The sequence below is a fragment of the Pelobates fuscus genome, chromosome 1, assembly GCF_036172605.1.
Source record: "Pelobates fuscus isolate aPelFus1 chromosome 1, aPelFus1.pri, whole genome shotgun sequence".
Classification (NCBI taxonomy): domain Eukaryota; kingdom Metazoa; phylum Chordata; class Amphibia; order Anura; family Pelobatidae; genus Pelobates; species Pelobates fuscus.
The window spans coordinates 394,646,766-394,671,722 of record NC_086317.1 but is presented as its reverse complement, the minus strand read 5'-3'; the positions used below and the strand labels follow the sequence as shown (position 1 = coordinate 394,671,722).

The 24,957-nt window shown below is 42.4% G+C and overlaps 1 protein-coding gene across 2 annotated transcripts in view; it reads right to left on the bottom strand.

The window, feature by feature from the left end:
- The window catches only part of LRP1 (LDL receptor related protein 1), a 312,569-nt gene that overhangs the window by 131,903 nt on the left and 155,709 nt on the right, over nucleotides 1-24,957 (bottom strand). For both annotated transcript variants that reach the window (XM_063427333.1, XM_063427338.1), the window contains exons 7-9: nucleotides 23,324-23,486; nucleotides 12,051-12,273; nucleotides 8,785-8,974 (exon numbers count right to left, since the gene is read on the bottom strand). In XM_063427333.1, coding sequence (XP_063283403.1) covers nucleotides 8,785-8,974; nucleotides 12,051-12,273; nucleotides 23,324-23,486 — 576 coding nt within the window. The remainder of the gene's footprint in view (nucleotides 1-8,784; nucleotides 8,975-12,050; nucleotides 12,274-23,323; nucleotides 23,487-24,957) is intronic.

Genomic DNA, 24,957 nt, shown 5'->3' with positions numbered 1-24,957 from the left:
CACATGTACGAAAAAGTGAAGATTGCTGCATACATCGCAAAAGCAGTCGGTATCTCTAAGATATTTTTTTTACATGCGCATATGCTAGCAGGTTAGCAACACCATATACATCAATAGAAGACAGTATAAAACATCAAACAAAAAATAGAAGAAAAAAAAACGACAATTCCTCTTTTATGTAGTTCTGATCAGATAAAAATAGCAAACATTTGTTATCCATTCGATCCTTTCAGCCAACGTTATGAGAAATAAAAAATACGAGTTTGTGCTGCCTGCCACATTTACATATAACAATTTAGATATATGTAAATAAGGAACTGATTTCATATCAGGTTTGTATCCTTGGGATTTCCCTTCACAATACAAATCAAAAGGATACACTAATTTAAAAAAAGTCTTCTAGGAACCCATGTGGGACTCAAATAAAAAAAAACAAAAGCACTATCAGGTAGTTACAGGATTTATTTTAAATACCGGTAAGTAGGAAGGAAACAAAAAGTAATACAAATCATAATAAAGCTTTCAAATCTGTAGCAAAGATTAAGAAATACATTTTGATTTCAATTAGCTACGCTAGAATTTATTATAGAAACCGTGTTTTAATTCAAGGATGCCCTTATTTGTCGCACATGCCACGGTCAGAAACAATTCCAAATCTACACTTGTTTTATGCAGAAAAAAAACAAAAAAACGACATGACCGATGGCAAGATTTCGTCAGGGATAATGTCCATGGTTGTTGAAACTTTTAAAATCATACTACATATATATTTTTGGCATTATAAAAATAAGCAAATGACAAACTGGACTTCAAATTTAGGCAAGGTGACAAGAAATCGTGATGATTTCATATGATTAAATAATTTAACTACTTTACTATTAACTTATCCCCATTCTGTTAAAGAAGGAACAGTTTTTTAATAACAGATGAAAGAACAGAATGCAAGTACTCAGTATCAATAGTATGAGTGGCACAACATTTAACTACTGTAGATCATAATGGCTTGTCACTCTTTGACTCTGACATTTAATGTAACAGACAAATCAACTTGCAGGCCAGAACCAACAATTAGATCACCAAAAGTTGCCTTTTACTATAAAACACACAAAATAAGCAAATTAAGGCTTCAGTCAGGGTTAATCTGGTCAGTAGAAGGATTGGCTGAGTTATTAAACAAGCACTAATAAATGCATATACACTGATCAGCCACAGCATTACAATCTACTGCCTAATAGTGTAGGTCCCTCTTGTGCTGCCAAAACAGCTCTGATGCACAAAAGACATGGAATCCACAAGATCTCTGAATTTGTCCCATGGTATCTTGCATCAAGACATTAACAGCAGGAGATGCTTTAAGTCCTGCAAGTTGTGGAGGAGGGGCCTTCAATGATTAGATTTGTTGTTCAAGCACATCCTACAGACCATCAATTAAATGGAGATCATGGGAATTGGGAGGCCAAGGCAACAACTTTAATTATTTGTAATGTTGCTCAAACCGTTCCTAAACAATGTTGTAGGGTGTATTATCCTGCTGACAGAGGTCACAGTCATCAGGGGACACCATTGTCCATTGCCAAGAAGAGGTGTAAGTTGTCTGCAACAATCTCTAGGCAGGTGGTACATGTCAAACCAACATCCACATAAATGCCAGAACCAAAGGTTTCCTAGAAGAATATCATAATACTGCCTCCACCAGCCTGTCTTCCTCCTGTAGTGCTTTCTGCAGATAAATGAAGCACATGCACCAGGCCACCACACTCCTAATCTAAAAAAAAACATGATTCATCAGACCAGGCAACCTACTTATATTGTTCTATGGTCCAGTTTGCATGCCCACATTCTCGTTGAGGGCGATTTTGGCATGACATGGGTCATCAAGGGTACTCTGACCGGTCTGCAGCTTTGCAGCCTCATACGCAGCAAACTGTAATGCACTGTCTTTTCTGACACCTTTCTATCATGTCTAGCATTAAGATTTTCAGCGATATCACTTATGGTAGGTACTAACCACTGCATACCGGGAACACCCCACAGGACTTGCCGTTTTGGAGATGCTCTGACCCAGTAGTCTAGATACCACTATTTAGCCCTTGCCAAAGTCACACAGATCTATTCACTTGTCTATTTTTCTGTTTCCTACACAAGAAATTTAAAAACTGACTTCACTTGATACCTAATCTATCCCACCACTTGACAGGTGCAATTGTAATGATGTAATCAAAGTTATTCATTTCACCAATGGTTTTAATATTCTGGCTGATCAGTGTAAACATACATATACATACAAATGCACACATACTATGTACCATGGCTGTTGGATGTGCTTAGAGTAATGCCCATGGAGCTTTTGTAGAAACTAAAAAGAGTATTTTTTGTTTTTTAATTTCTATCAAAGCTATAGTCCCATTTTACGTATTTTTCATTTGCCACTCATCAATACACAGTTTTTGTTCTATACACTATTGGATGGAACGTGTTCTTTATTTAACAACTTTACTGGTCTATGCGAGAGAATTAAATTGATGGCCCCCTTTCTCATTATGGGAGCAGAAACACAAATACGGGTACCAGTAAACAATTTGCAATGTGAGTTGGACACAATTTTATTAAAGACACGGAGGCTCCTATTATGCTTCTCTTTCTTTAATTCTCCCTCAGCAGCGAAGAGAGATATATGCAAACGAGAGAAAATACAATATAACATTAGCATATTGACAGTGCTATCATTGGTATCCACCCCCTTAGTATATAAGGTGTAGCACTCCATGCTTCTTCCTCTTTCTTTGCTGCTCCCTCAGACCAGATAAGTACACTCTCCTGTTACCTATAGTGTGCTCTGGTGGGATTGTATTGTGTTTGCATTATTTGCTCTGTTTATTTGCTCGGCTTATTGGGATGTTCTTTATTGTTTAATCCCTTCCACTACATTTGATCATTTATCTGTTTTTTGCTGTACATTGCATTTTTTGTGTGTGACCGATTTTATACTCCGGTTTTTCCCTTTGGACATTTCTGTTTCCCCCCTCCCCCCTCGGGTTGGGGCTCCCTTCCCCGGTCACACTCTGCCGGGTATCGTCGGCGGGGCTCGTCCAGCACCCCCGCGGCGTTTTCCCGGCACTAATTTCTATACCGCCGGCGGACCTACTTTCGTCCGCACGGCGTTTTCAGTTTACTTTCAGTTTCGCCGCTCACTAGCGGCGCGCATGCGCGGTGACTCGCAGCAGCCATTTTTGGGGGTTTCTAGTCGCCTATTAAGGCGGCGGACATTTTAAATAACTAGTACATTGTGGGATTTCCTCTCACACGATCTGAGAATCGATCTTTTCTCTCTCCAGACGGGTACAGTTTATTTATAGCAGATATATACTTTGGAGCTATCCTCCATCTTCCTGTACCTTTTCCCATCCTGTACCTGGGTTAATCAATCCTTGTACTCTGTCTTTTCAATTTGTTATTTTCTTACTTGCACTCCGTTATCTACCATGCAGTCTGGTGATAACTTCCCTGGCAAACGTAGTCCCTCAATGGCCACTACTAGCCCTGACCCCCAGGCTGACCTCCAATCCCTTCTGGACACCACCATGTCCAACTCTATTTCAAAGGCCATATCGTCAGCCATGGGTGCTATGTCCTCTACCATCTCGAAATCCATTACACAGGCGCTCAGGCAAGTCCAACCTCACGCTACCCCTGCCTTGACCCCTACCCCTCCTGAAGGGACACTACCAGGGCGCAACGCGCTAGGCAAGCGCAAACACTCTCAAGACCCACCCCCCACCCCCAATGCAGGTTAACCCTGCTCTGATTGACACGCCTCAGGCTGTCCATGATGGCGCGCAACAACCGTGCAATAGAGCTTCTGGGCGAGCTACAGCTACCAGAGACTGGAAACGGGCAAGAGCCCAGGATATACTGTCTGACTCAGACGAGGAGGGGGATGAGGGGTCAGACATCCCGAACTCTGACCCGTACGAGAACGAGCTATCGGAGGGCGAAAGCCTCCAGGGCAAACAATTCCCCTTTGGCACCGACATGTGCCTCGACACAATCAGGGGCACCCGGGGCAGAAGCAGCCCGCGACTCTAAAGATAGACCTCTATTTGACCCTGATAACTTAAGGCACCCACGCTTTGCTGAGTGGGAACCCTCTGAACACATCTCCCAATACCTGGCCCTCAGGGTACGCAAGTCCCTCTCCCAAGAGGGCCGTAATAAGTTGAGAGCTGAATGCCCCCGACCCATAATACCAGATGCTGTGGCAAAAACTCCAGAAGTGGACCCTCAGATAGCCCAGTTTCTGGCCAAAACCGTCTGGAAACCTAAGAGGGGACTAGACTATTCCCTCCGCAACTGTCAGGACACGTTCCTAGACACACTGGGTCCCGTCACTAAGCTGTATGAACTGCTGGAAGCAGCTCAGTCGGGTGAGGCACCATTGGATTTTGACGTGGCATCTGGCTGGCTCCAACGCTTGGTCTGCATGATCGGCAACGCCAATACAGCCATGTCAACGGAACGCAGGAAAGCTATCCTGCTGAAGATTGAGCCCAAACTGGCTAGCATGGCCTCCTCTGAATCAGGGGCCTCGGCTAAGGGTCTGTTATTCGGCGAATCCTTCGTCAAAGATCTGGGTTCCTATGTTAAAACCTTCACGGCTCTGGATAAAGCACAATCGTCCATTAGAAGAGTCTTCCACCAAAAGGTTTTCGGTGGGGCCGGTAGAGGTAGGAGCCCTCTACCCGGCCCCAATCCCCAAGGTTTCACCAGACCGGGCAGAGGCTCCATCAACACTTAGAGGCAGAACCAGGAACGTTCCTACACTCCATTCTTCCCCTCTCGAGGAAGATCTTGCAATGCCCGCGGCGGCAGAGGAACAACCCCAGGAAAACGCCCTTATGGTGAGTACAATTTTTCCCCATTTTTCCCATATAAATGTGGGGGGCAGATTGGCTTTGTTCTCTCAGACTTGGGCCACAATCACATCCGACAGCTGGGTGTTACAGACTATAGAGGGTTACCACCTAGAACTGACGGGTCTTCCCTTTCAGGATTCCCTTCCACGCGTGCCACACATGCCAAAGTCTCACCGCGACCTCATCTCCACGGAGATAGAGGTCCTGCGAAACAAAAATGCCATAGAGTAAATCCCTCTAGATACCCCAGGATTTGTGAGCAACCTACTTTTAGTGCCGAAGAAAGTCGGGGGTGTCCGCCCGGTTATAAACCTAAGACCCCTCAATGCCTTCATACAATATCCAAGATGGAGGGCATACACTGCCTCCGAGACCTCCTCCTCCCGGGAGACTGGATGGTGAAACTCGATCTACAAGATGCGTATCTCACGATCCCGATAACACCGATGCACAGGAATCTACTACAATTCCATTGGGGCGCAAGGAAATGGCGTTTCTGCTGCCTTCCTTTCGGTCTATCCTCCGCTCCCTGGTGCTTCACGAAAGTGTTGAAACCAGTGGTTGCATTCCTCAGATTACACGGAATTCGTCTTATTATCTACCTGGACGATATCCTCATACTGTCAGGGACACGATCCCTTCTGTTGTCGCACCTGTCGTGGACCCTTCATCTCCTACAGAACCTCGGTTTCCTGGTGAACTGGGAGAAATCCGTGCTACAACCCTCTCAACAGATGGAATTCCTAGGATTCCGAGTCGACTCCGTCCAACAAATTCTGTGCCTCCCAGCGGACAAGATATCCAACATCAAAAAGGAGATAAGGAGGTTAATGAACCGCCCAGACATTTCTCTGAGACAACGGGCTCGAGTAATCTGCTTATTAGCGGCCTCCATCCAGGCGATCTTCCCGGGACCACTCCACTATCAGGCGTTACAACGTCTGAAAGCATCTTGCCTAAGGAACGGCAGTCGTACGAGACCAACATCACTTTGGATGAAGAATCCAAGGAAGAGCTGAACTGGTGGTTAACCCACATGGAAGCGTGGAACGGACGGGTGATTTTCGGTTCCACTCCAGATATAGTAATAGAGTCGGATGCAAGCTTACATGGCTGGGGCGCGCGCTGTGGCTCCATATCCACAAGAGGCAGATGGTCAGTAAACTAATCGTTCCTACACATAAACTCACTGGAACTACTGGCGGCCACATTTGCCATCCGCAGCCTCTCACCCAGGGGCATTTCTTGCTCAATCCTCCTCAAGTTGGACAACATCTTGGCGGTCAGGTACATAAACCATCTAGGAGGTACCAAATCACGCATCCTGGCGGTTTTGGCTCGAGACTTCTGGCACTATTGTTTGCGAAACAATGTGTCGTTGACTGCGGAACACATACCAGGCCTAGACAATTACACCGCAGACTGGAACTCCCGATACCTGAGGGATTTAGGGGATTGGAGACTTCAACCAAAGGTATTCTCCAAGATCGCACAACAATGGGGACTCTTGAGTGTGGAACTCTTTGCGTCCAGACTGAACACACAACTTCCACAATTTTTCAGCTGGCAACCGGACCTGGAGGCCTTGGCAACAGATGCTTTTCTTCAGGACTGGACCGAGGGACGAGCATATGCCTTCCCCCCGTTCAACCCGATTGCCCGGACTCTGGCGCACATTCGACGCTACAGGACCACATTGGTCTTGATAACACCATGCTGGAGATCTCAACCTTGGTACCCTCACCTTCTGGAAATGGCGATCGATTTCCCACAGTTACTACCGGATCAAACCTCCCTGTTAACCAATCTGGATGGGGAGGACCATGACCTGATAGAACGGGGAATCCTCCGGCTCATGGCATGGCTCCTTTCCGGGGACCCTGGGAAATCACAGAAGTTTCAAGAACAACTACCCAATTCTTGGCGAACGCCTGGGCACCAGGAACACGGCGCACATATGCTATGGCATGGAGAGCTTGGTCCGATTGGTGCCTGGAAAAATCAGTGGATCCCGCATCAGCTTCTGTAAAGACGGTACTAGACTTCCTCACACAACTATTCGAATCGGGCAAAGCATTCATCTACAGTCAACATCTACAGATCAGCTATCTCGGCAGGTCATGATACTGTGGACGGAATTCCTCTCGGACAGAACCCGTTGGTCTGTCGCCTACTCAAAGGTGTACGTTTCTCACGTCCGCAAAAATCCAGATATGGATCCTTTTGGGATGTCAACATAGTGTTCAAATTCCTAGAGGAATGGCCCGACAACACAGCACTGTCAATTAAACAATTGTCGGCAAAATTACTTATGATATTCTGTTTACTATCCTGTAAACGAGTGTCAGATGTAAGGGCTATGGACTGGCAAGCCCGTATGTTCACTCCGGAAGGAGTGTCATTTGATATTTCACGGAGAACGAAATCGGCGACTAAGCAAGTCTTCTACCCACGACTTCCAAATCAGCCAAATCTGTGCCCGATACTGTGCTTAAAAGAATACGAATCCCGTACTTCTCCCCTACGATCATCAAACGACGGTCCTTTGTTTATTTCACTGAAGAAACCGCACCTTCCAGTAACTACACCTACTCTCGCTCGTTGGGCCAAATGGTTATTAGCTTCGGCCGGGATAGATGTCACAGTCTTTTCAGCCCACTCGGTCAGAGGCGCTATGGCTTCTAAAGAATCGACAATAGGATGTCGATTGGAAGACATCCTGAAGGCCGCAGACTGGTCTATGGAATCCACATTCCGGAATTTCTATTTTAAACCAATCCAACATTTCTCGGAAAGAGTTATTGCTTAGCTTTGAAAGAGCATAATAGGAGCATCCGTGTCTTTAATAAAATTCCTAGATTTTACTATTAACATGACGTAAAGTCATGATTGTATTAAAGAACCGGAGGCGAGTATTTTTCCCTCCCGCCCTCCCGCCCTCCCGCCCTCCCTGGGTGGGGGGATTGGATTTCACATGGGTATCAACCACGGATTGGGTGTGTCTTTATGATCAGGTTACCATATTAGAATGTTTCCCGTACGTCACACAGGTAAGTGACTATAATTTGATGTAGTAGACATAATCTTAAATTAAAAATATCATTTGTTATGACGGCATGACAACAATTTTGTCCATAATAAGTTAAAGACCTATGTTGGCGTATATGATACAACCAGTTACCAACCAAATATTACCATACTTTCTCCTCTCATTTTAGCCTGAATAATTTTATCAAGGTGTTGAAGTTTCGAAACAAGGTGCTACAGTCCACCCAGAAAGAATGGACATTTGACTATCGCCCACTGTTCCTGTTTGGGCCAAGTTTAACGTTTTGGTTAATGATCTGGTCTTCGGATCGCTACAGAAAGAGGGAGAAGCATGGAGTGCTACACCTTATATACTAAGGGGGTGGATACCAATGATAGCACTGTCAATATGCTAATGTTATATTGTTTTTTCTCTCTTTTGCATATATCTCTCTTTGCTGCTGAGGGAGAATTAAAGAAAGAGAAGCATTATAGGAGCCTCTGTGTCTTTAATAAAATCATGACTTTACGTCATGTTAATAGTAAAATCTAGGAATTTTAGATGTATACTTTCCAGAAAAGGAAGAATATGCCTGAGAAGGAGTGAAGATGAAATTAATAGAAGTACATTAAAACTCCTACCATGCTCTAAGTTGTACACTGGCAGGTCACTGACTGCTTCTTGGGTAAAAGCATATGGGGGGGTGAAGGAGATTGTATAGGAAGTGTGGTATACAGAAAACCCTAGAGCCCACCAAATCAAACAATGCTCAATGTGGATTATGGCAGGATTCTAATCAAGGATTCCAATTATTAGGAACTGCAGATGAACTCCAGCTCATACCTGTTGGTTGTCTGCGTTGGTGGTAGATGTGGAGAGCTCCTCCTTTATCAACCCTGGTCACCACTTGGTATTCCGTGCTGTTGAAACGATTTACACGGATCACACTGGTTTTATGTTGAGCATTGGCATGGTCCGTGTTAGTAGCATACAGATAGTTCTCAAAAACAGTCAAACCATATAAGTGCTCGATCTGAGAATAGAATAAACACAGTAGTTGAACAACATGATATGCGATCTATTAAAGGACCACTATAGTGCCAGGAAAACAAACTCATTTTCCTGGCACTAGTGTTAATTGGTCCCCCCCCCCCTCAACCTATATGGGAAGGAAGGGGTTAAAGGCTTACCTTTCTCCAGCGCCGGGCTCCCTCGGGACTCTCCTTCTTCCGACGTCTAAATGCTTTCCTATGGACGCTGGCATCTTCTCACTGTGAAAATCACAGTGAGAAGCGCCTCTAGGGGCTGACAGTGAGACAGCCACTAGAGGCTGTATTAACCCTATTGTAAACACAGCAGTTTCTCTGAAACTGCTATGTTTAAAGCAGGCAGGGTTAACCCTAGATGGACTTGGCACCCAGACCACTTCATTGAGATGAAGTGGTCTGGGTGCCTATAGTGGTCCTTTAAGAATATGTAGGGAATATAAAAAAAATGAATTAAAAAAATAATAATAATCAGGACAAAAATGGATGTCAAAAATCTATACAGGACATGTTCTCTGTCTGTCCCCTAAGTTCGGTCCTCAGGCAACATACTGTAATTGTAGAATATTAGTGCTATTCTCTGGTTAAGTGCAACCACACTGTACGCTTATTCAAAGAGTTTTCATTTGTACCGGTAAGGCCACAACCAGTATAGAGTAAAGCGAGAGCACAAGGAAATGCTACTTTAATATCTTGAACTAGAGTTTGCAATTCTAGACTTTCTCGTGAAAACCTCCATGGATCAATTAATAGCTTAAATAGAAAACAACATCTGCATTTGTTACGTGGAGAAATGCAACCCACTTAAATATCATTACACCTTGGACTGGACAAATTTAGAAAACAAAATTAGACCAAAAAAATTAAATATATATTAGCCGTATTAGTCCAGTGGGCAAGATGCCAAAAGACCAGAGTATTGCAGTATGCAATGATACCTTTTTTATTGGACTAACACAATATTTCAAAGACAAGCTTTCAAGAGTTTTCCTCTCTTCCCCAGGTCTGAAGCAATACTGATCAATTTTATAGAGTTTAACACTTAAAACAACGGATGTTAGAGAAGGGGAGGGAGGGGGGTGCGTGGGGTGTCATAAATAGCAGAAGATGTGTCTGAAAGTGGTGCAGGTTGGCTGAGAATAGCCAGAAAAAGTAAATAAACAGAGGAGAGTCAATAAGCTAGTTGAGGAAAAAAAAGAAAAAAAAACACCAAGAAAACAGCAGAGCAGGGCATGCAAGTATATAGCTGCATATTTGTATGTATATAGATTGATCAAATAAGGGTGACATGAGAATATTGAAAAATAACTATATAAGACATTAAGATGTGTGTTTATATAAAGTTTTGGTAGTGTGTGAGAAAGCCAGAGTCTACATTAAGTCCTTCATTTCTGGTGTTGAAATGTGTGACTATTTTCATCTCAAATTTCTTTTGTTCATGAAAGTCTTTGAAATTCCCTTTAAGAACTTTAATCCTGAGGTTTTGGATGGAGTGACCAGTCTGGGTCAAGTGATGGCCAACAGGGGTACAATATCCACTTTCCTTGTGGTTCTTGAGCGAGTGTCTGTGTAGATTCATTCTGAGATGCAGCTTAAGGCCAGTTTCTCCAATGTAGCAACCTTTGTCACAAACTGAAAACTATCATGTAAACCACATTCACAGATGTGCACGAATATGACCCCTAATGTTGTATGATTTGTTATTATGTCTGGCTGTGTTATTGCCACATATAGGTTGACACAGTTTGCAGATTGATTTGTTGCATTGTACAGTGCCATTCTGTGTGAGCTCCTGTTCTGTGGTCAATTTGCTGCGGACCAATCTCTGTCTCAGGTTGGGCGGTTGTTTGAATGCTAGTATGGGGGGTTCAGGAAATATTCTTTTGAGTGTGGGGGTCCTCGGAAATTAATGGTTGTAGCTCTTTAATAATTTTACGTACTCCCTCTAGAGTTGGGTTGTATCCAACTACTAGAGGGATTCTTGTTTTGTTTTACTTTTCATTATATATATATATATATATATATTTATTTATATTTGTGCTCTGAATTTAATTGGTTATGGAATGTATTAGAAGATGCAGAGTTGGCTGAGGTGTGCCAAAACCAACGAACGAGTAGGCCTGTAATAAAAGAGGGCCTACTAAGATGATGATAATGTAATGAGTGATGGGTGCAGGTGGGTGGGGTCAATCAGCGTGAACGGCAGTGTTGAGTAGGGGCTGGGAGTTTAAGTAGGGGACATAACTCCTCCCACAAATACAGGTCAAATGGCCTTTTAACTTGTGCTCTGAATTTAATTGGTTATGGAATGTATTAGAAGATGCAGAGTTGGCAGTGGTGTGCCGAATCCAACGAACGAGTAGGCCTGTAATAAAAGAGGGCAAAAAGGAGGATGCAAAAAACACACTTTATTGTTTCTTATAATGCTAGACATTTGAATGCTTGTCTTAGTTCTTTCTCCGGTTGTGGGATATAGGTATTGTATATTGAAGATTTCCAGCAACCCAGTCTCTTGATGATGTGGACTGGTGTGTGAGAGCTAGATGCTGATGATGCCATTCCTATTCAGAAGGAGTGACCGGAGAAGAAAGTGGGGTTGAAGCCTAACCTTAATAGCAGAGTTCTGATGTGAGACGTGAACTTGGCAGTGGTGAGAGGGTGCCCTTGGAGTAGTAGTAGTAGTAGTAGTGGCGTGTTAGGTGAGTGCATGTGGTGAGAATTTAGGAACGTGTCAAGTACTTTAACTGGGCACCAGGCATGCCCGGTAGGAAAGAGAGGAATGGTAGTGGGATGATTGGTGTGGTTTGTTTTGTACATAAGTAAATAATGGAGCAGTAGTTCCCTCATTAACATCTATAGGAATATAGGAAACCTGCTACAATTACCTCATAATAGAATCTAGCTCTAAGTGAGAACTACCTTATTAAAACTAGGAAAGATAAAGGCCAACAAACAAAAGATCATGAACTGCACATAAAATGTATTTTAATAACCTACATCCAAGCAACATCCAAACAAGATTAATAATCTCAGCCTCATTCTGACAAATATATAAGCACTTACTAGAAGCCCTTGTATTATCGTGTGTCTGTTTTTGCCTTCGTAATCCACCACTTCGATGTAGTCCAAGTAGGCATCAGCCCAGTAAACTAATCTGTTGACAAGATCCAACGTAATCCCATGTGGAAATACAATTTTGCTGTCTACTAACTTTGTTCGGTTTTGCCCATCCATGTCGCAACGCTCCACTTTGGGGATCTGACCATAATCTGTAAAAAATAACTTCCTGTATAAAGAAAGAAAAAGAAAAATTAAAAAAAGTCATACGATGAGACATATATTAAAAGCAAATTAGAGACTTTAACATTATAAGTATAAAAAAAATGGAATCTGCAATGATCCGCATAGTTACTAAAAAGTAATCTCACTAGAAAACTCTCAAATTGCAAACTTGCCTTGATTAGACTAGACTCAGACTATCTTCTACTCCTTACAACACATGATTTCTCCCTTCTGAAAAACATCACTAGTTTTGTTTTCAAATCCCTTAACAAACTTACTATTCGCTCTACAAAGTTTTGCCTCCATATCTCTCCAGCTACCCCTACTCATCCCATCTCTCTTTAACCATAAGCTAACCCTTTTTCAATACACCCCACTTTAATATGGCTCTCGATATTGGAACAAAACACATTTTCTCATTCAATCAGCATGAGCCACATCTCTTTTTTTTTTTTTTTTTTGAAGACGTCTCAAAACACAACCATTGTCACAGTAGCGGAGGACTCCAATATGCAAACCCCAGAGTAACAGAAAAGGTTTTGCATACTTTCATCTGTTAGTTAGTTCAATGTGTTATGCAATTAGACTGCATTTACCGAGAACAGTATAATGTGACCTAGTTAAACAGTCTGCATAAGGATTCTGTACAAAAAGCATTATAATAAATTGATGTGATCGTAAAGGAACAATATAGGGTCAGGAACACAAACATGTAATTCTAACCCTATAGTGTTAAAACCTCCATCAAACCTCCCTGGACCCCCTTACCCCCCTAAAATTTAGTAAAATCTTACTTTTGTTCAAGTCTGCAACTGATAGCTCTGCCCCTGATCTGCCTGCTTGGCTGACATCAGAAGTGATTATCTGAGCCAATCACAATGCCTTCCCATAGGATTGGCTGAGACTGCCAAGGAGGCAAATCAGAGGCAGAACCAGCACACTGCTAAACACCGACTAAAGTTCAAGGCTGTAATGTAAACATTGCATTTTCTCTGAAAAGACAGTGTTTACTGCAAAAAGCCTGAAGGGAATGATTCTACTCACCAGAACAAGTACAATAAGCTGCTGTAGTTCTAGGGACTATAGTGTCCCTTTAACCCCTTAAGGACACATGACATGTGTGACATGTCATGATTCCCTTTTATTCCAGAAGTTTGGTCCTTAAGGGGTTAATCTAAAAATTAATCTTGCATATCATCCCAACAAATTATGTAGGGGAGTGTAAGTCAGTTATGGCTGGTAATCGTTGCCATTTAATGACAGGCGCATAGTCGCCATATGGGCAGGTGGAATTCCCCCCAAAACTTACCCCAAAACCACACTGACACTGATGTATGGGTCAATCTGTCCACAGCTTTATTAATATTGCTAACAATAAATTAAAGTCCAATAAAAGAAACAAATTAAAACCAATGTGGCTTAGTAGAGAAGTAAAACAAGAGATTAAAAATAAGAAAGGGGCTTTTTAAAGCATTTAAATCGGACAAATCAGAGGCATCCTATAAAAAGATATAAGGAAGCCAATAATACTTGCAAAAAAGGCAATTAAAGTGGCTAAACTAGAAAATGAGAAATGGATAGCCAAAGAATGCAAAACTAACCCAAAAAGTTTTTCAAGTACATTATTCTAAAAAAAAAAAAAAAAATGAAAGTGTAGGTACACTGAAAACAGAGATGGGTTTGTTAGTCAATGAAGACCAGGAAAAGGCAGACATTTTAAATAACTATTTTTCTTCAGTATATATTAATGAGGATCCTATGGCAAGAGATATGCATATGATTGCTGCAACAAACTTGCAGATAACTTGTGATTGGATAACTCGAGACAAGGTTCTACAGCTATTAAAGAAAATTAATGTAAATAAAGCTCCGGGGCCTGACGGTATCCACCCACGAGTACTTAAGGAGCTAAGTGGGGAAATTAGTGAACCTCTGTATTTAATTTTTCAAGATTCTTTTGTTTCAGGTATTGTACCAGAGGATTGGAGGAAGGCAGATGTTGTTCCTATATTTAAAAAAGGTTCAAAATCCTTGCCTGGAAATTATACACCTGTGAGCTTAACTTCTGTGACTGGGAAATTATTTGAACGGCTATTAAGGGATAATATTCAGGAATTCATTGGGAAGAACTGTGTTATTAGCAATAATCGGCATGGTTTTATTAAACATAGGTCATGTCAAACTAACCTAATTGTATTCTACGAAGAAGTAAGTAGAAATATAGATCAGGGTGTTGCAGTGGATGTGATCTACTTGGATTTTGCCAAGGCATTTGATACGGTTCCTCACAATAGGTTAGTCTTCAAACTAAAAGAAATTGGTCTAGATGAATATTCTTGTTCTTGGGTAGAACATTGGCTTAAAGATAGAGTACAACGAGTTGTCATAAATGGTACATTTTCAAGCTGGACAAAAGTAGTAAGTGGTGTCCCTCAGGGTTCTGTTTTGGGACCGCTTCTATTCTAACATTTATAAATGATCTTGAAATGGGCATTGAAAGCCATGTATCAGTGTTTGCAGATGACACAAAACTTTGTAAAGTAATAAAATGTGAGCAGGATATCGCCTTGCTGCAGAGGGATTTGGATAGATTGGGGGACTGGGCACTAAAATGGCAGATTAAATTTAACGTAGAAAAATGCAAAGTTATGCACTTCGGGGTTAAGAATGTACAAGCAATTTACACCCTAAATGGTAGTGTACTAGGGATAACCACACACGAGAAGGATTTGGGAATTGTTATAGACAACAAATTAGGTAGCAATATGCAATGTCAATCTGCCGTTGCTAAGGCCAGTAAATAGGGGCATAAATTCTCGAGATGAAAATATAATTTTGCCTCTTTATAAATCGCTGGTAAGACCACACCTTGAATATGCTGTGCAATTTTGGGCGCCTGTTCTAAAGAAAGATATCATGGCACTAGAAAAAGTGCAGAGACGAGCTACAAAATTGATAAAAGGAATGGAGCATTTTAGTTTTGAAGAAAGGTTAAAAAAATTTAAATCTCTTCAGTTTGGTAAAACGGCGCCAGACAGGGGATATGATAACATTATACAAATATATTCGGGGCCAGTACATCTATTCATAAACAGGGCTATACATAGGACACGAGGTCACACATTAAGGCTTGAAGAAAGGAGATTTCATCTAAGGCCAAGAAAAGGTTTTTTTACAGTAAGAGCAATAAGGATATGGAATTCTTTGCCTGAAGAGGTGGTTTTGTCAGAGTCTATACAGATGTTTAAACTGCAATTGGATAAATACTTGCAAAAACATAACATACACGGATATCATTTATAATTAGTGGGGTAATAGCTGCTTGATCAGAGGAGACATCTGACTGCTATTTTAGGGTCAAGAAGGAATGTTTTCCTAGTTTGTTGCAAAATTGGAAGCGCTTCAGACTGTGTTTTTTTGCCTTCTTTTGGATAAACAGCAAAAGCATATGTGAGGATGGCTGAACTTGATGGACGCAAGTCTCTTTTCAGCTATGTAACTATGTAACTATGTAACTATGTAAAGTCATTGCCCAGCCCCCATCCCGCCATATAACATCATATGTCCCCATTATTTCTGTAAATAAAAATAACATCAACAAACATAATAACAAACATCTTCAACATAATATAAGTGCCAAACTTTGTTAAATAACCACGGTAGGGGCATACCCGGATACCCCTACCGAGCTCGAAACCTACCAAGGTTCATAACGAACCGTTTAACCAAGCTCTTCACCAGCAGCCTAACTGCCCTATTCTATTTACACTACCCCAGAGCCAGTTTGTCCCCTAACTTTTCGCTCTCTAGCCCCGCCGCTGTGACCAAACGGGAGTTAAAACCCCTTACCCTTACAAATGGGAGGGTGGGAAGGACAACTAACTCCAGGCAGTGGCGGATCCAGAGCCTGATCTCGGGAGGGGCACTTGTAGATTATTTAAAAAAAATAATCCTAGCACAATAACCACTACAGCTCAGTGTAGTAGTTATGGTGCCAGTAGTGCCAGGATCCCACCCCAGAGTAAGTAGTCATACCGTTTAAGAACAGTTTGACAACTTACCTGGGGTCTGCTGGGATATAGGGCATAGGAGAAGTGGTGTGTGTTAGGGGTGAAGTGTGTGTGAAAGGTGCAGTGTGTGTGTGAGCGGTGAAGTGAGTGTGAGTGCGTAAGGGTGGCAGTGTGTGTGTTAGGGGGCAGTGTGTGTATGGGGGCACTGTATGTCTGTGTGGGGCAGTGTGTGTATGGGGGGGCACTGTATGTATGTGTGGGGCAGTGTGTGTATGGGGGGCACTGTGTGTGTGTTTGGGGCAATGTGTGTATGGGGGGGCAGCAGTGTGTGTAGGGCACTGTGTGTGTATAGGTGTGCAGTGTGTGCGGGGCAGTATGTGTATGGGGACAGTGTTTGTGGGACAGTGTTGTATGGGGACAGTGTTTGTGGGGCAGTGTGTGTATGGGGGGCAGTGTTTGTGGGGCAGTGTGTGTATGGGGTCAGTGTGTGTATGGGGTCAGTGTGTGTAGTGTTTGTATGTGGGGCAGTGTTTGTGGGTCAGTGTGTGTATGGGGTCAGTGTGTGTAAGGGGGAAGTGTGTGTATGGGTCAGTGTGTGTATGGGACAGTGTTTGTGGGTCAGTGTGTGTATGGGACAGTGTTTGTGGGTCAGTGTGTGTATGGGACAGTGTTTGTGGGTCAGTGTGTGTATGGGTCAGTGTGTGTATGGGACAGTGTTTGTGGGTCAGTGTGTGTATGGGACAGTGTGTATATGGGGTCAGTGTTTGTGTGTATGGGGTCAGTGTGTGTAGTGTGTGTATGGGGTCAGTGTGTGTAGTGTGTGTATGGGGTCAGTGTGTGTAGTGTGTGTATGGGGTCAGTGTGTGTATGGGGTCAGTGTGTGTATGGGGTCAGTGTGTGTATGGGGTCAGTGTGTGTATGGGGTCAGTGTGTGTATGGGGTCAGTGTGTGTATGGGGTCAGTGTGTGTATGGGGTCAGTGTGTGTATGGGGTCAGTGTGTGTATGGGGTCAGTGTGTGTATGGGGTCAGTGTGTGTATGGGGTCAGTGTGTGTATGGGGTCAGTGTGTGTATGGGGTCAGTGTGTGTATGGGGTCAGTGTGTGTATGGGGTCAGTGTGTGTATGGGGTCAGTGTGTGTATGGGGTCAGTGTGTGTATGGGGTCAGTGTGTGTATGGGGTCAGTGTGTGTATGGGGTCAGTGTGTGTAGTGTGTGTATGGGGTCAGTGTGTGTAGTGTGTGTATGGGGTCAGTGTGTGTAGTGTGTGTATGGGGTCAGTGTGTGTAGTGTGTGTATGGGGTCAGTGTGTGTAGTGTGTGTATGGGGTCAGTGTGTGTAGTGTGTGTATGGGGTCAGTGTGTGTAGTGTGTGTATGGGGTCAGTGTGTGTAGTGTGTGTATGGGGTCAGTGTGTGTAGTGTGTGTATGGGGTCAGTGTGTGTAGTGTGTGTATGGGGTCAGTGTGTGTAGTGTGTGTATGGGGTCAGTGTGTGTAGTGTGTGTATGGGGTCAGTGTGTGTAGTGTGTGTATGGGGTCAGTGTGTGTAGTGTGTGTATGGGGTCAGTGTGTGTAGTGTGTGTATGGGGTCAGTGTGTGTATGGGGTCAGTGTGTGTATGGGGTCAGTGTGTGTAGTGTGTGTATGGGGTCAGTGTGTGTATGGGGTCAGTGTGTGTATGGGGTCAGTGTGTGTATGGGGTCAGTGTGTGTATGGGGTCAGTGTGTGTATGGGGTCAGTGTGTGTATGGGGTCAGTGTGTGTATGGGGTCAGTGTGTGTATGGGGTCAGTGTGTGTATGGGGTGAGTGTGTGTATGGGGTCAGTGTGTGTATGGGGTCAGTGTGTGTATGGGGTGAGTGTGTGTATGGGGTCAGTGTGTGTATGGGGTCAGTGTGTGTATGGGGTCAGTGTGTGTATGGGGTCAGTGTGTGTATGGGGTCAGTGTGTGTAGTGTGTGTATGGGGTCAGTGTGTGTAGTGTGTGTATGGGGTCAGTGTGTGTAGTGTGTGTATGGGGTCAGTGTGTGTAGTGTGTGTATGGGGTCAGTGTGTGTAGTGTGTGTATGGGGTCAGTGTGTGTATGGGGTCAGTGTGTGTATGGGGTCAGTGTGTGTATGGGGTCAGTGTGTGTATGGGGTCAGTGTGTGTATGGGGTCAGTGTGTGTATGGGGTCAGTGTGTGTATGGGGTCAGTGTGTGTATGGGGTCAGTGTGTGTATGGGGTCAGTGTGTGTATGGGGTCAGTGTGTGTAGTGTGTGTATGGGGTCAGTGTGTGTAGTGTGTGTATGGGGTCAGTGTGTGTAGTGTGTGTATGGGGGCAGTGTATGTTGGGCAGTGTGTAGGGGGGCAGTGTGTATGGGGTCAGTGTGTGTAGTGTGTGTATGGGGTCAGTGTGTGTAGTGTGTGTATGGGGTCAGTGTGTGTATGGGGTCAGTGTGTGTATGGGGTCAGTGTGTGTATGGGGGCAGTGTGTGTATGGGGGCAGTGTGTGTATGGGGGCAGTGTGTGTATGGGGGCAGTGTGTGTATGGGGGCAGTGTGTGTATGGGGGCAGTGTATGTTGGGCAGTGTGTATGGGGGGCAGTGTGTATGGGGGGCAGTGTGTATGGGGGCAGTGTATGTGGGGCAGTGTATGTGGGGCAGTGGGTATGGGGGCAGTGTGTATGGGGGGAGGGGAGGAGGGCTTTTTAATAAAAAAAAAAAAAAAATGTATTTTTAATTGCCCCGTTGCCCCCCCCTGGATCCGCCAATGACTCCAGGTAAGCAGATTAAAAGTGCTGGTCATTAAAAATGGCTGGCTATTTATACTGGGCCAACCACCTTTTACACGCTCACTCCACTCCCACATCGGGCCTTCCCCCTAAGCCCACCTCCTAGCTCTGTCAAGCCCCTATTCGACTAAGCTGCGCTTGTTCCATAGGGTTACAGAAACTGTGGACTAGATTTTCAACAATGCTCTGCAACTACAATCAAAAAGCTTGGCTGCCAGTACTTGTCTATGAAAAAACATAATTTATGTGTGGTTCTTGTCCTCACAGTATCAGTGCTTTGCCAGTATAGAGAAAAATAAAAAATAAAAACGTTGTACGGGTTTAAACAAATGTATTCAACCAGGTAATGTGTGCGCATTGAAGGAATATAAAAATCTTTGACTGTGACTAAGCTATATAGAAAGAATCAATGAATAATAATAAAGGCCTGATAATTGGATAGGAGGCAGAAAAACAGGTCATGACCTTTGCTCAGCCAAGCGCAAAATCTATCAGTTTGGCTCTGAGTGTTTGCTGTTAAAATGCAGAAGCTGTTCAAACAGAGGTCAGCAGCAATGATAAACATTTTTTCCCTGATTGTCAAAAAAAATTTTTTTATTTTTTTTAAATCAAATGGAACTCATTCAAAAATTAAAATTAAAAAAATTGATTATATAGACAGTCGAGGACCTATTTTACACTGGTTTATTAGATACTTTATTTCACTGAAAAAGTTTTAATCTGGCTTGATGGAAATCTGAAAAGTAGGTAGCGAGATCCCTGATCGTTTGTATTAACACTCTAAACATCATTCTCACAACAGATGTTGTCCACTTGCAGCATTTCGTACATTAAAGATACAACAGAAATCTGATTGCCAAAGGTCAGCCATTACTGGTTTAGTAAAAACTCATTCAAAATGAATGACAAACACTCTTCTAAATGTATGATTTCACTCTTGATACTAAATCAGCTATTCAGATTTAAAAAAAATGGAAGCAATAATCGCTCTTAGTGTTCTAATGTAAATAACCCAATAACAGGCTGACACTTCCTCCCAGCCGGCCAACATTACAGGGGCCCAGTCCTTTAAGACCGCGACACCCGACCAGCCCCTGCTCAGCAGTTATGTTTCCCGATGCTATAATCATAGCACTGGGGAAACAGTTTGGGAACCGCTGCTCTTTATCATAAATAATTTTGTAAATAATCCATATTAACAGAGCAAAAAAATATGTAATCTAGAAATTAAATATATTGAAACAAATATCTTCTTCAGGCTGGTTCTATTCTCCCAGTGCCTCCGCTCCTGAAGTCTATGTCACTGCTCTACTCTCACGTATGCACTTGAATACAGAATTAAGGTCTATGGAGGATCCTGCGACACTGGATTCCTCTTTAGATAAAGCCAATATCTTTGCAGTGGTCACTGGTTATGGCTGAGAGATTGCCATTTTAGATTGCGGTAGCTCCGCCCAGTGTCTAGAAGTTTCAGAAGTAGCAAATACACCGGGACACAGTAGTCCCTACTTTGTCTCAGTATAGCTTTTGACTGGGTTGGAAATTTAGTAGGTGTGGTGAAAGTGTAGCTTTATAATTGCTAAAACAATCTTTATCAATCTCTGGAAAGCTAATGTAATGCGAACAGTGAAATGGTAGAGTCCATTCACACCCCCCCCCCCTTCTTCCCTTACTGTATGAATGATATGACCCACTAAAAGTTAATTTATAGTTTGGAAGCAGGGTGTGAGATGCCATTTTCAGCAAATGTGCAGGTATATAGCATAAGTCCAAGTGATGTAGATACCAATACATACAGTTAGGGGACGGAGTAATTGATCCCCTGCGGATTTTAAACGTTTGCCCACTGACAAAGAAATGGTCGGTCTATAATTTTAATGGTAGGTGTATTTTATCAGTAAGAGATAGATTAATAAAAAAAAAAATCTGAAAAATGCAAGACAAAGTTAAACATTGATTTGCATGTCAATGAGTGAAATAAGTATTTGACCCCTTCGACTTAGTACTTCGTGGCAAAACCATTATTGGCACAGAGGTCAGACATTTCTTGTAGTTGGCCACCAGGTTTACACACATCTCAGGAGGGGATTTTGTCCCACTCCTCTTTGCAGATCCTCTCCAAGTCATTAAGGTTTCGAGGCTGACATTTCCCTCCACAGATTTACTATGGGATTATGGTCTGGAGACTGGCTAGGCCACTCCAGGACCCTAATGTGCTTCTTCTTGAGCCACTGCTTAGTCGCCTCAGCTGTGTGTTTTGGGTCATTGTCATGCTAGAATACCCATCCACGACCCATTTCAATGCCCTGGCTGAGGGAAGGAGGTTCTTACCCAAGATTTGACGGTACATGGCCCCATCCATCGTCCCTTTAATGCAGTGCAGTTGTCCTGTCCCCTCAGCACAAAAACACTCCCAAAGCATAATGTTTCCACCTCCATGTTTGACTGTGGGGATGGTGTTCATTGGGTCATAGGCAGCATTCCTCCTCCTCCAAACACAGCAAGTTGAGTTGATGCCAAAGAGCTCGATTTTGGTCTCATCTGACCACACTTTCACCCACTTCTCCTCTGAATCATTCAGATGTTCATTGGCAAACTTCGGACAGGGCTGTACATGTGCTTTCTTGAGCTGGGGGACCTTGCTGGCGCTGCAGAATTTCAGTCCTTCACGGCGTATTATGTTACCAATTGTTTTCTTGGTGACTATGGTCCCAGTTGCCTTGAGAACATTAACAAGATCCTATGTTTTAGTTCTGCGCTTATTCCTCACCGTTCTCATGACCAATGAAACTCCACAAGGTGAGATCTTGCATGGAGCACCAGACCAAGGGTGACTGTCAGTTATTTTTTGTTTCTTCCATTTGCGAATAATCGCCCCATCTTGTAGCCCATTCCAGCCTTGTGTACATTTTTGCCCCTGACATCCTTGAACAGCTCTTTGGTCTTGGCCATGGTGGAAAGTTTGTAATTTGATTGATTGCTTCTGTGGACAGGTCTTTTATACAGGTAACGAGCTGAGATTAAGAGTATTCCCTTTAAGAGAGTGCTCCTAATCTCAGCTCGTCATCTGTATAAAAGACACCTGGTAGACAGAAATCTTGCTGATTGATAGGGAATCAAATACTTATTTCACTCATTGACATGCAAATCAATTTATTACTTTTTTTTACGTGTTTTTTTTTTTTTTTTGTATTTGTTATTCTGTCGGTCACTGTTAAAATACACCTACCATTAAAATTATAGACTGATCATTTCTTTTTCAGTGGACAAACGTTCAAAATCAGCAGGGGATCAAATACTTTTTCCCTCACTGTAAACATAATGTCTAAACGTGTGCTCACTCTCACACTATGCTACTCAATGGCCTATTACCTTTTGTAAATATTAAAAAAAAAAAAACCTCTTACAAATATAGCATTAAAAAATATATTACATTACATATATATATATATATATATTATATTACACATCAAAACAGCAATTCCTGAGTTAAAGTAAAGGAAAAAAATCCAGTCATCATATTACACAAAGCCAACAAACAAAGTTTAAAAAACAAATTAAAAATTAAAATAAAAATAGAAAATGTATTTTTCTTATCTTTAGTGTCTCAAATTCCCTCCAGGCAATTTTTGTTTAATATTTCAGACATAGTTCATTGAGGGATGCACATAAAGTAAAAATACGAATTTTATCTTTAATGTCACATTATTGTTAAAGAACCTAAATCTCTATAAAAATAATCTGCTGTTAAAGCGAAACCAATGACAAATCTACTTCCTATTACTGTAATATGCTGCTAAGGGAAGCCAATGGCCTCCATATATGGGCTCTTCTTTAGTGATCAAGATAAAAAGGAACTAAATTTAATCTGTTGTATAACTACTTTGGCCATTATGCTTTACTAGCCTATATTTTTTTGGAGTTTCAAAATCATATTTAGAAAGGTTCATTGGCTACTTCTGGTCTAGAAAAAGAAATGTCACCAGCAGCTCAAACAAATCAAGTCTCATATACCGTATTTACTCAAATCTAATGCACACTTTTTTGGGAAAATAACGTTTCCAAAATTTCAATGCGCATTAGATTCAGTGGCACATTAGATTCAATGGCACATTAGATTTGAGTAAATCCGGTATTTCACATTTTTATGTGGTCCAGTAAGTTGGACTTTTTATCCTCCCCTCATTACTGATCCAGAATGTCAATCTAGCCAACATAACTAGGCTGTCAGGACTTCTTTGTCCTGCGAGACAAAGCTTTTTGTGGAGGTCTTCTTACCCCATGGTTGGATCTAAGGCAATACCCTTGGGATTGTAGAGTTCTCGGTCGAGAAGGGTGACACAGGTGTCTCCATTTCTATTGCAGACAAATATACGGTCATCAATGTCATCTACAAAGTAGAAGTTGCCTGTTAACCAGTCAATTGCCATCTGTTCCACATCTGGGGAGGAGAAGAAAAAGAAAAAAACTGAAAATTAAAAACAAACTATTGGCGTAATATCTGCCGGTAAGAACTATTTTGACTTTTCAGTGTTGTTGACAGATTTGAGCAGAACTAGACTTCTAAAGATAACACAATAGAGCTAAAAAGGAGATATTATATATATATAAAAACAGGAGCACTCACTTGGATTTTTCAATCATGTATTAACAGTCTAAACACAAATCTGCATCAACGTTTCGACCCTTCAGGGTCTTTATCAAGGATCTTGATAAAGACCCTGAAGGGTCGAAACGTTGATGCAGATTTGTGTTTAGACTGTTAATACATGATTGAAAAATCCAAGTGAGTGCTCCTGTTTTTTACCCTCATGATAAAGACCCTGAAGGGTCGAAACGTTGATGCAGATTTGTGTTTAGACTGTTAATACACGATTGAAAAATCCAAGTGAGTGCTCCTGTTTTTTACCTTCATATCTACTGGCCTGGGGGCACCCTGGTAATATTTTTACACATTATATATACTTTTCTTGGGTTGAGTGCCAGAGTCTGGTCTGATATATATATATATATATATATATATATATCTCACACAACACCACCCCAACACACTAAATATCACAACACAATATTGGTCTAAAGGTGACCTTTCAAAGAATCTATTTACATGACAAAGAATACGCCCTATAAGAACATTTAATATGGGTAGTAACAGTTTCCAAATATAATAATGGAATATGTGAAGCGGCAGCCATCTGCGGATGTCTGAGTGATACAAGCATTACAACATGTGGGACTTTAAACATATGCACAGGTGGAAAGTATCACACATTTTTCCTCTCTCCAAAAGCAGGATGTATTAACTCCCCCATCAAAGAAGAAGGACGTACTTAGACCCAATATAAGACAACCAGTTCATTACAATTCGCCTGCTGTAGCGCACTAAATCAGAGATGGCTAAACTTTGCTTCACCCCTTGCTTTGCAAGATATTCTGTGATCTATCTTGAACCGCATCATGGGGATTTTAGTCCTTTCCAGCACTGGTTGTAAAGGTCAAAAATCCCTCTGCTCACAAGGTCGCTGCGTATGCAGACGACATGATGTTTTTCCTGGCTGAACCCCTTGAATCAATCCCTCACCTTCTGGAGGAATTTCAGACGTACGGAGCTATATCAGGGCTCAAACTTAATATGCCCAAGTGCGAGATCCTAAATGTGACGGTGCCGGAGGAGGAATGTGGGCAACTAAAACAACAATTCCCGTTCCACTGGTGCGCAGATAGTATGCAATACCTGGGACTTCAGGTTACCCCCGCAGCGAAAGATCTATACGCACGCAACTACACGCCCCTCCTGTCCACTATATTGAAGGACCTTGGGAGATGGAACTACAACCACATCTCCTGGCAGGGGCGAATCGCAGTGGTGAAGATGAATATCCTCCCCAGGATACTCTACATCTTCCACACGC